This window comes from Hemitrygon akajei, chromosome 8 (assembly GCF_048418815.1).
Source record: "Hemitrygon akajei chromosome 8, sHemAka1.3, whole genome shotgun sequence".
Classification (NCBI taxonomy): Eukaryota; Metazoa; Chordata; class Chondrichthyes; order Myliobatiformes; family Dasyatidae; genus Hemitrygon; species Hemitrygon akajei.
Window position 1 is genome coordinate 173,261,814 of NC_133131.1, and position 19,340 is coordinate 173,281,153.

At 44.7% G+C, this 19,340-nt stretch overlaps 1 protein-coding gene across 3 annotated transcripts in view; it reads left to right on the top strand.

Moving 5' to 3' along the window:
* The window catches only part of slc52a2 (solute carrier family 52 member 2), a 45,041-nt gene extending 34,533 nt beyond the window's left edge, over positions 1–10,508 (top strand). For all 3 annotated transcript variants that reach the window (XM_073055109.1, XM_073055108.1, XM_073055110.1), the window contains exons 3-5: positions 4,274–5,090; positions 8,452–8,575; positions 9,468–10,508. In XM_073055109.1, the coding sequence (XP_072911210.1) occupies positions 4,274–5,090; positions 8,452–8,575; positions 9,468–9,680 (1,154 nt within the window). In that variant the 3' untranslated portion in view covers positions 9,681–10,508. The remainder of the gene's footprint in view (positions 1–4,273; positions 5,091–8,451; positions 8,576–9,467) is intronic.
* The last annotated feature ends 8,832 nt before the right edge of the window (positions 10,509–19,340 follow it).

Here is a 19,340-nt window from a genome sequence, read left to right on the forward strand (position 1 = left end):
TACTTGTACCTGCACACATGCTGAGCTTGTTGACTTCATTAACTTTGCCTCCAACTTTCACCCTGCCCTCAAATTTACCTGGTCCATTTCAGACACCTCCCTCCCCTTTCTTGATCTTTCTGTCTCCATCTCTGGAGACGGTTTATCTACTGATATCTACTATAAGCCTACAGACTCTCACAGCTACCTGGACTATTCTTCTTCCCACCCTGTCTCTTGCAAAAATGCTATCCCCTTCTCACAATTCCTCCGTCTCCACCGCATCTGCTCTCAGGATGAGGCTTTTCATTTCAGGATGAAGGAGATGTCTTCCTTTTTTTAAACAAAGGGGCTTCTCTTCTTCCACCATCAACTCTGCTCTCAAATGCATCTCTCCCATTTCCCGCACATCTGCCCTCACCCCATCCGCCCACCACCCCACTCGGGATAGGGTTCCCCTTGTCTTCACCTACCACCCCACCAGCCTTCAGGTCCAACGTATAATTCTCCGTAACTTCTGCCACCTCCAACGGGACCCCACTACCAAGCACATCTCCTCCCCCCCCCCACTTTTTGCTTTCTGCAGGGATTGCTCCCTACGCGACTCTCTTGTCCACTCGTCCCCCCCTCCATCTCTTCCCTCCAATCTCCCTCCTACCCTTGTAAGCGGAACAAGTGCTACACCTGCCCTTACACTTCCTCCCTCACCACCATTCAGGGCCCCAGACAGTCCTTCCAGGTGAGGCAACACTTCACCTGTGAGTCGGCTGGTGTGGTATACTGCGTCTGGTGCTCCCGGTGTGGCCTTTTATATATTGGTGAGATCTGACACAGACTGGGAGACCGTTTCACTGAACACCTATGCTCTGTCTGCCAGAGAAAGCGGGATCTCCCAGTGGCCACACATTTTAATTCCACGTCCCATTCCCATTCTGATATGTCTATCCATGGCCTCCTCTACTGTCAAGATGAACGCACACTCAGGTTGGAGGAACAACACCTTATATACCAGCTGGATAGCCTCCAACCTGATGGCATGAACATTAGCTTCTCTAACTTCCGTTAATGCCTTTCCTCCCCTTCTTACCCCATCCCTGACATATTTAGTTGTTTGTTTTTTTCTCTCTCTCTGCCCATCACCCTGCTTGTTCTCCATCTCCCTCTGGTGCTCCCCCGCCCCCCCCTTTCTCCCGAGGCCTCCCGTCCCATGATCCTTTCCCTTCTCCAGCTCTGTATCCTTTTTGCCAATCACCTTTCCAGCTCTTAGCTTCATCCCACCCCCTCCGGTCTTCTATCATTTCGCATTTCCCCCTCCCCCCATTACTTTCAAATCTCTTAGTATCTCTCCTTTCAGTTAGTCCTGATGAAGGGTCTCGGCCCAAAACGTTGACAGCGCTTCTCCCTATAGATGCTTTCTGGCTTGCTGTGTTCCACCAGCATTTTGTGTGTGTTGTTTGTACATGGTTTTTTCCTTTTGCTTGTTTTTTCTTTCCATTCTTTTCTATAAGTGTATACCTCATAAATACTTTGTGGAGATTTGTGATATATATGATTATATGATATATATGTACAATGTCTGAAATACATCTTATGGAAATGTTTGTTTGATGATGAAGTTCAATAAAAAATAAATTACAAAAAAAAAATAATGAGAAGAGTGTGTCCCACATAGTGAGGGTCTTTAATGATAAATAGCACCACCTTTTGAAGATAAAACATGATAGAATTTTGCCATTCAGCCCATCAAGTCTGCTCTACCATTCCAATATGGCTAATTTTTTCTCCCTCTCAAACCCATAATCCTGCCTCCTCCCCATAGTTGTAGGTAATCAAGAACCTGTCAACCTCAGCTTTTAATATATTCAATTACTTGGCAATGAGTTTGACAGATTCACCACCATGTAACTAAGATGTCCTTGATAGTGGGGAGGCTAGTGCCTATGATGAAGCCAGCTGAGGCCAACCCTCTGCAGCTTTTTACAATCCTATGCATTGCGGGCTTGTCTTCACCAAAGGAGGTTTAAGGTGTAGCACTTACTTAGCCCCCAATTGGGGTCATATGAAGTCATGGGAGCAGGTTGTATGAGCAGTTGGTGCTCATCAGAAATCCAGGCTGTGTGACCACTGATGCAAGGTAGATAATCTCTGAAAAGTATTGATAATGGCTGGGGACCCATCTTGTAGAGACACTGCCCAGAAGAAGGCAATGATAAAATACTTCTGTAGAAAAGAATTGCCAAGAGCAATCATGGGCATAGACCATGGTCGTCTTAGTCATATGATGATGCATTAGAGCCTCCATACTTGGCAGTGATGCCAGCAGTCATAACAATCTCCATGCTACATCTGTTGGAATTTGCTAGAGTAGTGAAAACCAATCTCCCAAACTCTAAATAAAATATAGCTACCAAAGTCTGCCTCTACATAATCCAAACCCTTCCGTGGCCCTGCATATTCATGTCTATCTAAAATCCTTTTGATTACCACTGTCCTGTCTATTGGTAGAGGCTGATACATTAGGGGCATTTAAGAAGCTGTCATGTACAGTGGCATGCAAAAGTTTGGGCACCCCTGGTCAAAATTTCTGTTACTGTGAATAGTTAAATGAGTAGAAGATGAACTGATCTCCAAAAGTCATAAAGTTAAAGATGTAACATTCTTTTCAACATTTTAAGCAAGATTAATGTATTTTGTTTTGTGCAATTTTTGAGTAGGGGGAAAAAAGGAAAGCAGCACCATGCAAATGTTTGGGCACCCCAAGAGATTTGAGCTCTCAGATAACTTTTACCAAGTTCTCAGACCTTAAATAGCTTGTTAGGGCTATGGCTTGTTCACAGTCATCATTAGGAAAGGCCATGTGATGCAAATTTCAAAGCTTTATAAATACCCTAACTCCTTAAACCTTGTCCCAACAATCAGCAGCCATGGATTCCTCTAAGCAGCTGCGTGGCACTCTGAAAATTAAAATAAATGATGCTCACAAAGCAGGAGAAGGCTATAAGAAGATAGCAAAGAGTTTTCAGGTAACCGTTTCCTCAGTTCATAATGTAATTAAGAAATGGCAGTTAACAGGAACGGTGGAGGTCAAGTTGAGGTCTGGAAGACCAAGAGAAAACTCCAAGAGAACTGCTTGTAGGATTGCTAGAAAGGCAAATCAAAACCCCGTTTGACTGCCAAAGACCTTCAGGAAGATTTAGCAGACTCTGGAGTGGTGGTGCACTGTTCTACTGTGCAGCGACACCTGCACAAATATGACCTTCATGGAAGAGTCATCAGTAGAAAACCTTTCCTGCATCCTCACTACAAAATTCAACGTCAGAAGTTTGCAAAGGAACATCTAAACAAGCCTGATGCATTTTGGAAACAAGTCCTGTGGGCTGATGAAAGTTAAAATAGAACTTTTTGGCCACAATGAGCAAAGCTATGTTTGGAGAAAAAGAGTGCAAAATTTCATGAAAATAACACCTCTCCAACTGTTAAGCACGGGGGTAAATTGATCATGCTTTGGGTTGTGTTGCAGCCGGTGGTACGGGAAACATTTCACTGGTAGAGGGAAGAATGAATTCAATTAAATACCAGCAAATTCTGGAAGCAAACATCTCACAGTCCGGGGGAAAAAAAAGCTGGAGATGGAAAGAGGATGGCTTCTACAACAGGATAATGATCCTAAACACACCTCAAAATCCACAATGGTCTACCTCAAGAGGCGCAAGCTGAAGGTTTTGCCATGGCCCTCACAGTCCCCGACCTAAACATCATCGAACATCTGTGGATAGACCTCAAAAGAACAGTGCATACAAGACAGCCCAAGAATCTCACAGAACTAGAAGCCTTTTGCAAGGAAGAATGGGCAAAAATCCCCCAAACAAGAACTGAAAGACTCAGCTGGCTACAGAAAGCGTTTACAAGCTGTGATACTTGCCAAAGGGGGTGCTACTAAGTACTGACCATGTAGGGTGCCCAAACTTTTACTTTGGGCCTTTTTCCTTTTTTGTTATTTTGAAACTTGCTTAGCTATTCACAGAAACAGAAATTTTGACTGGGGTGCCCAAACCTTTGCATGCCACTGTACATGGATGAAAGACAAAATGGAGGCTATGTGAGAGGGAAGGGTTAGATTAATCTTGGAGTAGACTAAAGGGTCAACACAACATGTGGTTCGAAGAGGTGATCACTCGGCCTATTGTTCCTGTGCTGTTTATACAGATCCCCTGCTGATAAATTAGCCAAGAGCTCCAAGGCTACCTGCTTGAAGCTGGACTTGTAATGATGCTCTGCTTGTCTCTTCCCCCAGGATGGAGCTTGCCGGCCTATCTGACTGTGCTGATTGCTCTGGCCAATGTGGGTCCCCTCTTCGTCACCCTGGCTCACAAGTTTTTACCAGGTCCATTGGAGGAGCAGTACCTCATCTACGCCATCCAGGCCCTGGGTGTTGTCTCCTCCGGAGCCCTGGCCCTGTCCTGGGACAGAACCATGGAGATTGGTGGGATGCAGAGCAGTGTTGCCTTCCTAATCTTGACCTTTGTCCTGGCCTCTGTCTGCTGCACCTCCAACGTCACCTTCCTGCCTTTCATGTATCACCTGCCTTCCAAATTCATCCGGTCCTTCTTCGTGGGCCAGGGCTTCAGCGCCCTTGTGCCCTGCCTAGCCGCCCTGGTACAGAGTGTCGGCCAACTGGAGTGCCGCAATATTTCAGACGCCAATAGTTCGTATGCCCTTCTGCCCCACTACCTGGAAGAAAACTTCACAGCCAGCTCCTTCTTCTGGCTTCTGGCATTCCTGATGTTGGTCTCCATGCTGTCCTTTGTTATCCTGACCTGCCGGTCTGCCAGGAACAGCCAAGCACAGGAACGTGGACTTGGTGAGGAGTCATGCCATCTGTCTGCAGAGGGTGCGCCAGCTCCCCAGGCGGCCACCCCCTTCTGCATGCCGCATACAATCTACCTGCTTCTGTTATTGGCCTTCTCCAACGCCTTGAGCAATGGGGTGCTGCCTTCCATACAGACCTATTCCTGCTTGCCCTACGGGAGTACCGCCTTCCACCTGGCAGTCGTGCTCGGGAATCTGGCCAATCCATTGGCTTGTTTCGTTGCCATGGTTGCACTTTGGAGGTGAGACTGTTTTAATTTCCTAGAATGTAGGACAGCACAGGAAAGGGGTAGACTTATAGATCAGTACAGGCCCTTCAGCCCACAATGTTGTGTTGATCTTTTAACCTACACTAAGACCAATCTAACACATAGCTCTCCATTTCTCTTTCATCTATTTGCCTATCTCAGAGCTTTTAAATGCTCCTTAACATATTTTACTCCACTACCAACCTTGGCAGGGCATTCCATGCATCCACCACTCTAATATTTTTAAAAAAACTTCACTCAAACAAGATATGATGATCGGTATGAATAGCTTAATTCTGTTCCCATGTCTTGTGGTCTTATAGAATGGTTAAGAGGGAAATGGATCAGCTATGATGAAATGGTGGAGCAGACTTGATGGACTGAATGGCCTGGTTCTGCTCCTGTGTCTTAATCCTCCCCTATTCTTCAGTCATTAGCCATTCCTGCCCATCTACAATCAATGATACTAGAACATAGAACAGTACAAAACAGGAACAGGCCCTTTGGCTCATGATATTGTGCCAATCTAATTAAATTAGTAATTAAACCCCTAATTGAACTCATCACCTCTGCCCACACAACACTTTTTTTTTCAATTCCCTGCATTTCTATATGTCTAAGAGTCTCTTAAACACCCCTGTTGTATCTGCCTCCCCACCACCTCTGACAGTGCATTCCAGGTACCGACCAGGTGCCTATTTTGTGTTCCATCTTTACCTTAATTACTACTTTAGTTGCCTTTTGGATTTTCAGTTTCCCAATCCTCTAACTTCCCACCAATCTTTGCTCTATTATACGCCCTCTCTTAGGCTTTTCTGCTGGCTTTGACTTCTCTTGTTAGCTATGGTCATCTCATCTTGCCTTTAGAATACTTCTCCCTCTTTGGGATGCATATATCCTGTGCCTTCAGCCATTGCTGGTCTGCCATCATCCCTACCAGTGTTCTTTTCCAATCAATTTTGGCCAACTCCTCTGTCATGTCTCTCTAATTCCCTTTTACTCGAGTGTAATACTGATGCCTCTCCTCAAATTTCAGGGTGAATTCGATCTAATTATGATCACTTTCTCCTAAGGGTTCTTTTACCTTAAGCTCTCTAATCAGTTTGGGTTCATTGCACAACACCCTATACGGTATAGCTGATAACCTAGTGGGCTCAACCATGAGCTACTCTCAAAAGCCATCTTATGGGCACTCTAGAAATACCCCTCCTTGAATCTAGCACCAACCTGATTTTCCCAATCTACCTGCATATTGAAGTTCCAATGACTATTGTAACATTGCCCTTTTGGCGTGCATTTTCCATCTCCCGTTGTAATCTGTAGGCCACATCCTAACTACTGTCTGAGGGTCTGTATACAAATCCCTTCAGGGTCTTTTTACATTTGCGGATAGAGCTAAGGAACTGCAAAGATTCAACGCCTCCTGACCCCATGTCACCTCTTTCTAATGATTTGATTTCATTTTTTACCAACAGAGCAATATCCCCTCCACCTTCCTGCCTGTCCTCATGATACAATACCTCCAGCTATAATCTTCTTTCAGCCATGATTCAGTGATGCTTATAGCATCATACCTGCCGATCTGCAACTGTGCAGCAAGTTCATCTACCTTATTCTGTATACTGTGCATATTCAAAGTTAAAACCTTCAGTCCTGTATTCACCTTTATTGATTTTGCCCGCTTTTTCCATTGTTGACTGCAATTTTGCCCTGTTAACAGCCTTTCCTCACTACACATTGCTTCTGTTTGTAAAACATCTTCAGCACTATTGTCTGCCTTTCTTACGATACTTGCAGTGAAATATAGGCAGCTCAGAACACTAGACACACCATGCTCAACCTTTTGATTCCTAACTTTGAGGTCTTACCAACATCTACCTCCACAAACTTGGCACCAACTGTTCTGGCACTCTGGTTTCCATCCTTTTGCAAATCTAGTTTAAATCTCGCTGCAGCATTAACAACCCTCCCACTAGGTTATTAGTCCCCTTCCAGTTCAGGTACAAACCATCTCTTTTGTACAGGAAGAGAGCCCAATGATTCAAAAATCTTATACCCCCCCTCCTACACCAACTCCTTAGCCATGTATTAAACTGCATAATCTTCCTAGTTCTGGTTTTACTAGTACACGTCATAGGTAGCAATCCTGAGATCACAAACCTGGAGGCCCTGCCCTTTAACTTAGCACCCAACTCCCTGACATCTATCAGGTGTTCCCATATCCTCTGCTGCTGCGAAGAAAACAACCTCTCTGTAAGTTTGTCCAAGCTCTCCCTTTAGATGAAGATTAACCAAAGTTAAAGCTCCCTTGGATATACTGAGGTCTGTGCCAACTAAGTTAAGTTTATCATTCAATGATACTCACGAACACAGCCAAATGAAAGTGTTCCTCTGGGTCCAAGGTGCAAAACAAGTTACCAATGGTCACACACAGCACAAGGCACATAGCATGTATAATGTTATTAGCAGTAAAAGCAGCCACAAAATTAAGTAGCCCATCATGGTGCCAGTTCAAAATAATCGTGTCTGCCTGCACATCGTCCATATCCCTCCATGTTCATGTGCCTCTGAGATGCTGCTTCACACACTGTCTGCTTCCTTTGTGACAGTGTGTAGACAAAATAATTGATAGCGGACTTCAGAAAAGGGAAGACAAGGTAACACACCAGTCCCCAGAGGGATCAGAAGTGGAAAGGGTGAGCAATTTAAACTTCTGGGTGTCAACTTCTCTGAGGATCTATCCTTAGCCCAACATATCAATGTGGTTACAAAGAAGGTATGTTAGCAGCTATATTTCATTAGGAGTTTGAGGAGATTTGGTTTATTTCCAAACGCTTGCAAATTTCTACAGATGTACCATGAAGAGCATTCTAACTGGCTGCATGACTGCCTGGTATGGGGGCCTGGGCAAGGTGGGCACAGGATTGAAATAAGCTGCAGAGTTGTAATCTTAGTTAGCTCCATTATGGGCACTAGCCTCTGCAGTATCCAGGACATCTTCAAAGAACAATGCCACAAAAAGCAGGCATTCAGGACCCCCATCACCCAGGACATGCCCAGTTCTCATTGCTACCATCAGGGAGGAGGTACAGGAAACTGAAGGCACACACAACATTTCAGCAAACAGCTTCTTCCCCATTTCTGAATGCACATTGAACCCATGAACACAATATTTTCCTCTTTTTGCACTAATTTAACTTATGTTGTAATTTACAGTTTTATTACGTATTGTAGTGTATCACTGCTGCATACCACAGATTTCATGATCTACACCAATGATATTAAACCTCAGTCTGATTCTGTTACACTGAATCATCAGATTAATTGCTTTCAAACATCCGTTTGATTTGTCTAGGTCGAGAGCTGGAATGAGCGTACTGGTGTTGCTGGGGCTGCTGTTCGGAATATACATTCTAACATTGGCAGCCTTCAGTCCGTGTCCTCCACTGCTGGGAAAGCCAGTAGGTGTGGCTTTAGTGGTAAGTACAGTCTTTGGGGTGTCCAGGGAGAGGTAGCTCTGAGGCTTGGCATGTCCAGTCTAGGGCAGCTCACATCTGTAGCTCCAAGTAGCACGCATACGACAGCAGTCACATCTTGGTACACCACTCGATAGGTGGGCTGAACTAGATGAGGGTAGCCGGTAAGCCTTGTGCCCTGGTAAGATGGGGACTTGCCAGCTGTGAGATCTACAACAGCCAGGAAAGTGGTTCTGCAACACCCTGTGGAGAGCAAAGAGCATGATGAGGTACAAAAGTCATAGTCATCCGTTCAACCAAGGAAGACCCCAGCTGTGATGTCTACTTATCCCACTGGACCCACACTTCCAAGGTCGAGAGAGTGGAACTGCCCCCGTGCAAAGGTTTTCCACACAGGTCTCCCGTCATCACTAGATGTGATGGACAACCACTACACCGTCACCTCCCTGTTGATAGACCGGTGTTTGATCTGTAGATGATGGGTAAGACCAGGTGAGGGGGTGGTGGGAGGAGGATGAAGTAAGAAGCCGGGGGGAGGGGTGCTGATGGGAGGAAGTGGTAAAGAGCTGAAGGAGGATTACAGTAGAGGAGAGTGAACCATGGGATCAAGGGAAAGGAGGGGAATCAGAGTAGGGAAAAAAGGGTGGAGGAAAATTACTGGGTTAGAGAAATCTATGTTCATGCCATCAGGTTAGAGTTTACCCAGACCGAATGAGGTATTGTTCCTCCAGCCTGAGAGTAGGCTCATGGCAATAGGGGAGGCCATGGACTGACATAGTTTCTACTGAACTGCACATACAGTCTATGGAGGGGAGGCTGCTTTCTGGAATGTGCTGAACTGTTTTTGATGGGTGTTGCCTACTTGATTGCCAATGATTGGAATTTTTCCCTGCAGGTGATAGCATGGATGGTGTTTACAGGCCTGTTCTCCTACGTTAAGGTGGTCATCAGCAGTGTCCTCCATGGGGCGGGTCACCGGGCCCTATTATGGTGTGGGGCTGCCATCCAGCTGGGCTCGTTGCTGGGAGCTCTGGTTATGTTTCCACTGGTTAGTGTTTACCAGCTCTTCACCCCTGGGCAGCCATGTGTGGACACCTGCAGCTTGTGAGCTGGCGCTGCAAACTCTGGGCAAATTAAGCAGTTGCCTGGCATTGTGTCGAAGATCAGTTTCAGAGACAACAAGGAACGGGAGCACTACATCGTGGGTAATCTGAGACACTCTACACTCCTGGGAGGAAAACATCCATTGCACTCAATGTTGGAAGAATTGAGCACAGCTGAGTTCCTCCAGCATCCACATCATTTCTTGTATATGAACACTTCAGTCATGCTTTGACCCCAGATTTTTTCCATCATTTTCCCTCATTCCCTTCCCAAATTGTTGTATTATTCCACTCCCTCTTAGGCCAGTATTATCTCCACATTCATTGGTGTCTGTACTAGAGCTGGTACTTGACTGGAAGAGGCCAAGATAGGAAAAATCCTACCATTGGTGATGGGATTTGTGTCCAAATCTTAACCAGTGCTAATGCTTGTTGTTGTGATAAGATCACTTTTCTGCTGGTTGGAAGAAAGTTGATCAATCATCAGAGTGTATGATTCTGGGACGAGCGGGCAAGAGATTGTAATGCTGCTTAAATGTTACTCACAGCACAATGGACAGTGCCGTGGCAAATGTTCTTTCTCGAAGGCCAGATGAGCTGATCCTTGATGTCCTGCTCTCTCCATTTTCCACGACAGTTGTTGCCCGGCACTTAAAAACACTGTCTTCCTCAACTGTACGAACAAGTTGGAGTTGGACAATGCTGCAGTCAACAGTTGATGAAGAATTGGATTCCTTCACAGGAACCTGAAGTAACAGTCTAGGTGTTTGTGCCTTTTTCTCCAGCGGGACAAACACATTTTTAATCTTGAATAAATGCATTTATTTCTCTAATTTATCCTTTTTTGGTTCTGTTCCTTTTATACAAGTTCTCAAGATTGAAGAGAAAAGATTGCCTCTGTTCTCAAATGGCGGAGGAGCTTGGTTATCATATTGTTAGTGCTGCTGGGCAAATTCTTCATGGCAGGAGTGGTGTTCAGGGTGGATTGACAATGCATGGGATTCCTTACTGCATCCTTCCCTGCTCCCTACCCGAGAACAGTACAGCACAGGAGCAGGCCCTTCAGCCCACAATGCTGTGCTGACCAAATAAATTAGTAATTAAATGGCCAACTAATGTCTTCTGCCTGCACAATGTCCATATCTTTCCATTTTTATATTAAAAGTTCAAAGTAAATTTTATTATCAAAGTACATATGTCACCATATTCAACCCTGAGGGTCATTTTCTTGTGGCTATAGTCAATAAATCTATAGAATCATAACCACAACAGAATCGAGAAAGACTGGCCACTAGGTATTCCTAGGCAGTGCATTCCAGGCATCCATCACTGTGCATGTGTAAAACATTCACAATCAAGAGCCTCTTAAACATCTATCATTTGTCTCCATCACCACTCCTCACACTGCATTTCAGGGACTCCGTAGTTTAAAAATTATTGCTGCATATCTCCCTTGTATTTGCTCCTCACCTAGAGTGCATTGGACATTTCAGTCTGGGGGGGAAATGCCAGCTGCCTACTCTGATGCTCCTAATCTTAAAACCTTTTATCATGTCTCGTCTCCCCTCAGCCTCCGCTGCTCCAGAGAAAGTGACCCAAGTTTGTCCAACCTCTCCTTGTAGCTCATGCCCTCAAATCCAGGCTGCATCCTGGTGAATCTCTTCTCGAGAGATTCATGCCCTTCCTGTAATGGGGTAACCAGACTGAACGTCTAGTTTAAAAAAAGAATTCCCAATGTCTGGGGGTTGTCTTCAGAACAACTATACTATTTTCAGTATAAGCTAACGTCAATGGGGAAGTCTCTCATCCCAGTCTGGGGTCCATGGCATAGAGGATGGGACCCCTGTCTTAGACCAAGTGTCTCTGGTCCAAAGTGTTCATTATTCTTACACAATTTCTTGCCTGCTTCTTCTCCCCTCCCCCCACCTAGCTTTCCCTACTTTCTCAACACTGTATAGGTTGTGTACATGTAGTGAGCTAAACTTTTATAGTGTCTTGCTTCCTTCGTTCAGTCTCATCTCTTGCTGCCTCAGTAAATGCTAACTTTATCACAACATGCTTTAGCATAGCAGTATGCTCCACACTGTTCTTGCTATCCTCCATGTCGTTCCTGATAAATACTGATGCAAAGGTATTTGCAAATTTCTTCAAAAGGTGATGGCTGAAAAAGGTGGTATTCACACTAAGGTTCCTCACCCACAACATCTCTGAAGATCTATCCTGGGCCCAACATTGATGCAATCACAAAGAAGGCAGGGCACTGGCTACATTTCATTAGGAGTTTGAAAAGATTTAATATGTCACTGAAGACACTCGCAAAGATGTACTGTGGGGAGCATTCTAACTGGTCACAATGCCACCTAATATGGGGATGGGGCACTGCACAGCATCAAAGTGCACTGTAAACCCGGCCTCCCCAGCATCCAGGACATCTCCGAGCAGTAACAGCTCTAAAAGAGAGCATTATCATTAAGGACCCCCATCTCCCAGGAAGGCCATGATCTCTGCATTACTGCCATTAGGGAGGAAGTACAGGAGCCTAGAGACACATACTCAATAATTCAGAAACAGCTGCTTCTCTGCTATCAGACTTCTGAATGGACAAAAATCCATGAGCACTACCTTATTACATTTTTTCTATTTTTGCACTACTTGTTTAATTTAACTTTTAAAAAATAAATACTACTAGCTGTAATTTGCAGTTTCTATCATGTATTGCAATGTACTGCTGCTGCATGACAGTTAATTTCATGACATATGCCAGTGATGTTAAACCTAATTCTGGTTTAGCACCTCTCACCCATCCTTTACACATGTTCTTTCCTTTATCCTTGTGGTTCTGTCTTTCCCTAGTTAATCTCTGGCTCTTGACAAAAATATAGAGTGCTGTGGAATTCTCTTTAATCCAATTTGCCAAAGATTTTTTCATTGCCTCCACTGGCTCTTGAATTCACTCCTAATTCCTTCCTTAAGGACTCTGATCTTTAGCTCCTAAACCTTGTATTTGTTTCCCTTTTCTTGTTGACTAAGTTCACCACCTATCACCTTCACTTGGATGAAAGCGTTGGCTGATAACTGAAGCCATGTCTTGCCTGTCCCAGCCAATCACACATTAAGCTAGTGCTGATTTCTCAAGCAACAGGTTTCCCAGCATTTGTCAGTGGTGATAAACCTTATGCTGATCTGGAATGTTGTTCCTTGGTCATATTTTCAATTAGCTCCATCCCTCTGCTCCGAATGGATTAATTGCAGAGGACTCTAATAAGCCAACATGAGCTCCAGAAGCTGAATCCATTTAATATCACAGGAAACTAGCTTTTGTGGCAGCAGTACAAAGACTTAAGATTAACACAAATTACAAAAATATATAGTACAAAACCAAAGGAATAATGAGGCAGTGTTCAGGAGACTTAAAGGCCTCACCTGTCCCCAATCAAGTTCAAGATCATAAGACTTAGGTTCAGAATTGAGCCATCTGCCCCATTGAGTCTGCACTGCCATTCCTTTATGGCTGATTTATTATCTCTGTCAATCCCTTGTCTTCACCCTTTAACCTTTGACACCCTGACTAATCAAGAACCAGCCACACTCTAAATAGTCAAGTCAAGTCACTTTTTATTGTCATTTCGACCGTAACTGCTGGTACAGTACACAGTAAAAACGAGACATTTTTCAGGACCTTGGTGCTACATGAAACAGTACAAATACTGCACTAAACTACGTAAAAACAACACAGACAAAAAAAAAAGCTACACTAGACTACAGACCTACCCAGGATTGCATAAAGTGCACAAAACCGTGCAGGCATTACAGTTAATAAGACAATAGGCACAGTAGAGGGCAGTAAGTTGGTGTCAGTCCAGGCTCTGGGTATTGAGGAGTCTGATGGCTTGAGGGAAGAAACTGTTACGTAGTCTGGTCGTGAGAGCCCGAATGCTTTGGTGCCTTTTCCCAGATAGCAAGAGGGAGAAGAGTTTTATACTTAAGACTACAGCGCACAGTGAGGACTGCCGAGCGCATTATTGGAGACTCCCTGCCCTCTATTGTGGACCTGCACTGTTCCAGGTTGAAGAAGAGGGCAGGGAACATTATAAAGGACTCCTCCCATCCTGCGCACGGACTGTTTGATCTGCTTCCGTCTGGTAGGCGCTTCAGATCCCTCCAGACTAAGACTAATAGGCACTGGAGAAGTTTTTTCCCTACTGCGGTCACTTTGCTGAACAGTTAACTGTTGGCTAACTATTACTTGGATTGCACTACCTGTATGTATAATCTATATTTTCATTTATATTTATCATTATTATTGTTATGAGCAGAGAGACAACATCTGCCGGAAGTAAATTCCTTGTATGTGCTTAGGTACTTGGCGATTAAAGTCTGATTCTGATATGAGGGGTGCGTAGGGTCCTTCATAATGCTGTTTGCTTTGCAGATGCAGCGTGTAGTGTAAATGTCTGTAATGGCGGGAAGAGAGACTCCGATGATTTTCTCAGCTGACCTCACTATCCACTGCAGGGTCTTGTGGTCTGAGCTGGTGCAATTTCCTAACCAGGCAGTGATGCAGCTGCTCAGGATGCTCTCAATACAACCTCTGTAGAATGTGATGAGGATGGGGGGTGGGAGATGCACTTTCCTTAGCCTTTGCAGAAAGTAGAGACGCTGCTGGGCTTTCTTTGCTATGGAGCTGGTGTTGAGGGGTCAGGTGAGATTCTCTGCCAGGTAAACACCAAGAAATTTGGTGCTCTTAATGATCCCTACTGAGGAGCCATCGATGTTCAGCGGAGAGTGGTCGCTCTGTGCCCTCCTGAAGTCAACAACCATCTCTTTTGTTCACATTCAGAGACAGGTTGTTGGCTCTGCACCAGTCCGTTAGCCGCTGCACCTCCTCTCTGTACGCTGACTCATCGTTCTTGCTGATAAGACCCACCACAGTCGTGTCATCGGCGAACTTTATGATGTGGTTCGAGCTGTGTGGTGCAGCACAGTTGCTGGTCAGCAGAGACAACAGCAGTGGACTGAGCACGCAGCCCTGGGAAGCCCCCATGACTTGGCCTCCACAGCTACCCCCATGGCAATGAATTACACAGATTCACCACCTCTGCCTAAAGAAATTCCTCCTCATCTCTTCTAAAGGGACGTTCTTGCATTCTGGGGCTGTGCCATCTGGTCCTAGATCCTCCAGCTATAGGAAATATCCTCTCCACATCCACTCAAGGTCTTTTAATATTTGATAAGTTTCAGTGAGATTTTCCCCATCATCCTTCTAAACTGGGGAATACAGGCCCAGAGCCATCAAATGTATCAAGTTCATTGTAATTCTACACGGTTCTCTGGGAAGGGATAGGGGTGGAGGGGTGATTGTGGTGTGGGATAGATGTCTACCCCTGTAACCAAAGCAACAATCTATCTGCTCTGTCTCGTAAAATATGTTGATATTTTATCACTCCTCTTTGATGGTGTTCATGTAATTGAAAAATGGGACAGATCAGCTGGTTTTCCCACATCCCCCCACCCTGTTTATAATTTATTCACAATTGTGGAGCACGTGGTTTCAGTGGCCCTCAGACTTTTGAATGAACACAGTCTCCATTGCTCTTTTTGCCCTCTTATTTATTGATATACTATATTTTGACAAAACAGATTTCCCAACATAAATTGTCACTTTCCCCACCCCCTACCTTTTTTATTCTTGTGACTTCCCCCTTCCTTTCCAGTCTCCACCTGAAACGTCGACTGTTAATTCTGTTCCCTAGATGCTTCCTGTCCTGCTGAGTTCCTCCAGCATTTAGTGTATGTTGCTCTGGATTTCCAGCATCTGAAGAATCTGTCATGTTTATGATTTCTCAAGTGATAATATTCTGATTCTGCTCTGAGGTTAGAAAGAACCACCCCTTTTTGGCTCTGTCAGTGTGCTGTACGAGATTTGCATTATAACTGGTGCCCTCATTTTACAGCAGTGAAACTTACTGTTTTCGTCCAAAAGAGCTGCCAACACAACAAGGTTACCACAAATACTCCAGGAAATACAGATAATCCTTGATTCAGCTGAGAGAATTCTTTGTTGCTTTTCATGGAACCTTGCCAGATTTTTGGAATTAAACAGTTTTTGTTTTGGTCCATCACGGGTAAAGTCCTCCCACTACTGAGCACATCTACATAGAGCATTGTCAAAGGAAAGCAGTATCCAGCATCAGGGATCCCCACCACCCAGACCATGCTCTCTTCTCACTGCTGTTATCAGGAAGGAGGTACAGGAGCCTCAAGACCCACGCCACCAGATTCAGGAACAGTTATTACCCCTCAACCATCAATCACTTGAACCAGACGGGATAACGGCACTCAACCCATCACTGAACTCTTCTTACATCCTATGGACTCACTTTCAAGGATACTCTATCTCATGTTCTTTGTATTTATTGTTTATTTATTTATTATTATTATTTTGCTTGTTTTTATTATTAATTTGTATTTTACCTCCCCCTTCCCTTTCTTTCACGACCTTCTGTCCTCTCCTATCAGATTTCTTCTACAGCCCTTTATTTCTTTCACCAATTGACTTCCCAGCTCTTAGTTCACCCTCCTCCATTTTACCTATCACCTGCTAACTTGTATTTCTCTCCCCCCCCCCCCCAACCTTCTTACTTTGACTTCTCATCTTTTTTCTCCATTTCCGATGAAGGGTTTCGGCCCGAAACGATGCTTCCTGACCTGCTGAGTTCCTCCAGCATTTTGTGTGTGTTAATTGGACTTCCAGCATCTGCAGATTTTTTTCTTGTTTGAAATATATATGTACTTGATATTAAATTTACTTTGAGCTTTGAATACACGTAAAAGTCTGCATTTTTTTAAATTTTAGAGCACCACACACAAAATACTGTAGGAACTCAACAGGTGAGGCAACATCTATGCAGAGTTGAAAGTAAATTTATTATCAAAGTAGGTAAATGTCACCATGTACTACCTTGAGATTCATTTTCTTGTGACATTCACAGTAGCAGAAAGAAAGAAACAGAATCAATGAAAAACTGCACTCAAACTGGACAAATACAAAAATAAATAAATAAATTACATTGAGCACACGAGTTGTAAAGTCATTAAAAGTCCATAGGTTGTAGAATCAATTCAGAGTTGAGATGAGTGACATACACAAAATGCTGTGAAAGAGGAGGGGGGGGGAAGATGTGCTTGGTAGTGGGAACCCGTTGGAGGTGGCGGAAGTTACGGAGAATTATACGTTGGACCTGGAGGCTGGTGGGGTGGTAGGTGAGGACAAGGGGAACCCTATCCCAAGTGGGGTAGTGGGAGGATGGGGTGAGAACAGATGTGCATGAAATGGGAGAGATGCGTTTGAGAGCAGAGTTGATGGTGGAGGAAGCGAAGCCCTGACATCTCCTTTGTCCTGGAATGAAAAGCCTCATCCTGAGAGCAGATGCGGCATCTTTCCCTCCCCCCCTCCCTTTGCTTTCCACAGGGATCGCTCCCTATATGACTCCCTTGTCCATTCGTCCCCCCCAACCCTTCCCACCGATCTCCCTCCTGGCACTTATCCTTGTAAGCGGAACAAGTGCTACACCTGCCCTTGCACGTCCTCCCTCACCACCATTCAGGGCCCAAGACAGTCCTTCCAGGTGAGGCGACACTTCACCTGTGAGTCGGCTGGTGTGGTATACTGCGTCCGGTGCTCCCGGTGTGGCCTTTTATATATTGGTGAGACCTGATGCAGACTGGGAGACCGTTTTGCTGAACACCTACGCTCGGTCCACCAGAAAAAGCAGGATCTCCCAGTGGCCACACATTTTAATTCCACGTCCCATTCCCATTCTGATATGTCTATCCATGGCCTCCTCTACTGTCAAGATGAAGCCACGCTCAGGTTGGAGGAACAACACCTTATATACCGGCTGGGTATCCTCCAACCTGATGGCATGAACATTGATCTCGCTAACTTCCATTAATGCCCCTCCTCCTCTTCTTATCATATCTCTTATTTATTTATCTATCAATCTACCCATCTATTTATTTATTATTTTCCCTTTTCTCTCTCTGTCCCTCTCACAATCACTCTTTGCCTGTTTTCCATCTCCCTCTGGTGCTCCCCTCCCCCTTTCTTTCTCCATAGGCCTCCCGTCCCATGATTCTCCCCCTTCTCCAGTTCTGTATTCCTTTTGCCAATCAGCTTGCCAGCTCTTAGCTTCATCCCACCCCCTCTTCTATCATTTCAGGTCTCCCCCTCCCCTCCCACTTTCAAATCTCTTACTATCTCTTCTTTCAGTTAGTCTTGATGAAGGGTCTCGGCCCGAAACGTCAACTGTACTTCTTCCTATAGATGCTGCCTGGCCTGCTGTGTTCCACCAGCATTTTGTGCGTGTTGCTTGAATTTCCAGCGTCTGCTGTGTTCGAGTTGAGTGAAGTTGGTTCAGGAGCCTGGTGGTTAAAGGGTAATAACTGTTTCCGAACCTGGTGGCGTGAGTCCTGGGGTTCCTGTACCTCCTTCCCGATGGCAGCAGTGAGAAGAGAGCCTGGCCTGGGCGGTGGTAGTCTTGAAGGGTATAATGATATCTCTTACCGTGTGCCTGCGCTGTGTTTTCTCTCTAACTATAACCATATAACAATCACAGCACGGAAACAGGCCATTCCGGCCCTCCTAGTCCGTGCCGAACTCTTAATCTCACCTAGTCCCACCTACCCGCACTCAGCCCATAACCCTCCACTCCTTTCCTGTCCATATACCTATCCAATTTTACCTTAAATGACACAACTGAACTGGCCTCTACTACTTCTACTGGAAGCTCATTCCACACAGCTATCACTCTCTGAGTAAAGAAATACCCCCTTGTGTTTCCCTTAAACTTTTGCCCCCTAACTCTCAAATCATGTCCTCTCGTTTGAATCTCCCCTACTCTCAATGGAAACAGCCTATTCACGTCAACTCTATCTATCCCTCTCAACATTTTAAATACCTCGATCAAATCCCCCCCTCAACGCTCCAATGAATAGAGACCTAACTTGTTCAACCTTTCTCTGTAACTTAAGTGCTGAAACTCAGGTAACATCCTAGTAAATCGTCTCTGCACTCTCTCTAATTTATTGATATCTTTCCTATAATTCGGTGACCAGAACTGTACACAATGTTCCAAATTTGGCCTTACCAATGCCTTGTACAATTTTAACATTATTAACTGTTTAATTATTTAAATAATTAACATTATTTAACTGTCACACTTTATTCTGTTACTGTTTTACCTTGTCCTACCTCAATGCACAGTGTAATAATCTGGTCTCTATGAACAGTTTGCAAGACAAGCTTTTCACTGACAAGAATAAACCAATGCCTTGCCGAATGGCCTGCAGGGACAACGGGCCGAAAGAGCCGACCCAAACACTGACCACAGCCACCACTACTGTTCCCTCTAAGCAAGCGCGGGTGTGTGTCACTGAAATGTTCCTGCGCGCATTGCCTTTGTAGTGCTGTCCTACATTATACCCTTCAATTAACAGAAAGTATGTGATTCTTCAATGTCCATTCTAAATATTCATACTACAGAAAAAAAGCCCCGCACGGTTTCAGGCTGTGTAACAGTTTCCTGCTCTGAGCAATGGCTGGTGTAAAAAGTAGAGGGAACGTTTACCACCACGTACTCTTGCCCACACTGCACCAGAATATG